The sequence below is a fragment of the Bombina bombina genome, chromosome 2 (genome assembly GCF_027579735.1).
Source record: "Bombina bombina isolate aBomBom1 chromosome 2, aBomBom1.pri, whole genome shotgun sequence".
NCBI lineage: Eukaryota > Metazoa > Chordata > Amphibia > Anura > Bombinatoridae > Bombina > Bombina bombina.
In genome coordinates, this window is record NC_069500.1 from 758,296,392 (window position 1) to 758,298,816 (window position 2,425).

The window sequence follows — 2,425 nt, forward strand, 5'->3', positions numbered from 1 at the left end:
TGTATCAAATCTTGTTAAAGGATTTACATTGTACTTACATCAGCAATTTAAAAATTCAATTTAGACTGTGGTAGGCACACCTATCCTTAAACATTTTGGCATTGAGGACAAGCTGTGTAAACATAGCAACCAGAAGAAATTACATTCCCACTGGGTTAGACAAGAGATAATGTATCCACATTTGGACATAAAATTTTGGATCCAAGTAGTGGTGTTTGGTATATGTAGTGATATCCAATTAAAGGGACACTGAACCTAAATATTTAATGGACTGATTCAGATAGAGCATGACATGACAAATCTTTAGAAATTACACATATTCATTATATGTTTTAATTGTCAAGCTATATTTTGAATGCAAGAATGTTGGTTTTTATGGAAGCCAATATTTGTTGATGAACCTTGTTTGTGCATGCTGGTTGATGGATACATTCATCCAACAATAAAGAAATGATGGCCACATTTATTTTATTGTTTAAACTAATTATAGGAATAAGTTGTTTTCAATAAATATATCAAGAGAATGACGAATAATTCATAAGAGTATTCTATGATACATTGGCTTAACATTGCATGCTGGATTTGAATCACAATTTAACCAATTTAACTTCACTGTACCTTTAAGTATCTTATAAAGTGTATTTAGAATGATACTTACAGCTGTGCCTGGGAAGGACAATCTGACACCCAGGACAATGAAGGTTTAAACAGGGGGAAGGGATGGGATTGGCTCGGGGAGGGATGGGAATGGCTTGGGGAGTGGTGAGCTGCTGCTCCAGGGTAGGCCGTACAGCTGGGGAGTGGGGAGTTTGGGTCTGGGCAGCTGTACGGGCCAGAATACGGGGAGAGCGGCGAAGGGGGGTGTATGGGCGTTTTTTGGGAGGGACAGGATATGAAATATGGGAAGGGCTGGCAGTGGTCGGGGCATGGTCATGGGTTTGGTGATGGGAAGGGCTCTGGGTGTGTGCAGAGGTGTGGCCATGGTCAGGGGTGTGTGCACGGGGAGGGGTCTGTGACTGGGCAGGGGCGGAATCCAGATGACCAGAAGTGGTGGATCCATCTGAAAATGTAAAATAAATATATTAACATCTCATACATCCTGACATCAAATCAACGCATTTAAAATTGATTATGTTTTCAATATACCTCGAAGTGTGTTTGAATCTGTAAACTATTCTGAAATGAGGATATGGTATCTATATAGGCACTCAGATGAATCTCAATGACTGTCTGTACAATGTGAAACTTATTATTGTGTTTTGGCATGGAATATGCATGTGACATAATGATGGCATGAATTATATATTCTTAAAAAAATATATACAAGCAGATTTTCATGCTGCCTGATATAGAAAGGGGGCAGTAGTGTATTTGAACAGACAAATAATATTCCTTTTTAAAGGGAAAAAGCTGTAGACTTTGAATGTCTTCAATAAAATGATTTCAAAAAAAGAAACATGTTGGAAACATGATAGATATATTTCACATACCATCAGACTCCAAGGCAGCCTCTTCCTCCTCCATCCCACATGTGACATCAATCTCTGTAAAACATAACATGTTGTGTACACCTTAAGATCAGATATTATAACATATGTTACTGTTGCTCAAATACGCACATCAATGTTGCATTAAAGATATACACACACAAAGTTATGATTTACATCATTTTGATGGAGCATACAAATGACAATAGATTTGTTATTGTCAATAAATCAGAATCTTAATGTATTGTTTGTCTTAATGTTAAATTCATAAAAGCATAGTACATAGAACATTTAAGATTTCTCATGTGTGTATCACTTGATGACTGTTGTTAAAAAAATTAAAAAATGAAAAAAACATATGTTAGACATCTTATGAATAACAAATGTGTAGAATAATAAAGTAGAAATTATTAATCGCTCAATATAAAAAATAAATATATAATCAGAAGATAAATTCTATGATTTTTTATAATGTTATGCTTCATCGGAATCATGATCATAATATTGATTAGCAATACACCTTCAATTACATATAAATGAGTCAATGGACTTACCAGGAGCCCGCAAAGGCGGCTCTATGTCACTGCTGGATTCCTGTGGGCTCCCCACACCAACTCTCTCTATGAATGATATAGATATATATTATTAAACACATTTTGGATATCACTAAATCACATCTGTCTAGAATTTTAACATTAATCAACTTTAAAATGTGAATAATAGAGCAGTCATTACACCAGAAAATGCTTGATTGAATCAAGGGGATTCTGTAAACATATCTGTATTCAACATATGTTTAATGTCAGACTACATTAGACATCAAATTCATCTCAGATGCTGCTATTGCATATCTAAATATACCCAATGATCAATGTTCTTAACCCTTTAAGGACACAGCTTTCACTTAGCTCAATTGTTTTATGACGGAATAATTCCGT

General features: G+C 35.3%; 1 protein-coding gene across 1 annotated transcript; it reads right to left on the reverse strand.

Moving 5' to 3' along the window:
* Positions 1–407: 407 nt before the first annotated feature.
* Positions 408–2,089, reverse strand: LOC128647996 (uncharacterized). Its single transcript, XM_053700680.1, has 3 exons — positions 2,042–2,089; positions 1,491–1,544; positions 408–1,060 (listed from the first exon to the last, which is right to left on the reverse strand). The coding sequence occupies exons 2-3, from the start codon at positions 1,522–1,524 to the stop codon at positions 630–632; spliced, it is 465 nt and encodes a 154-aa protein (XP_053556655.1). The 5' UTR covers positions 1,525–1,544; positions 2,042–2,089; the 3' UTR covers positions 408–629.
* Between the last annotated feature and the right edge of the window lie 336 nt (positions 2,090–2,425).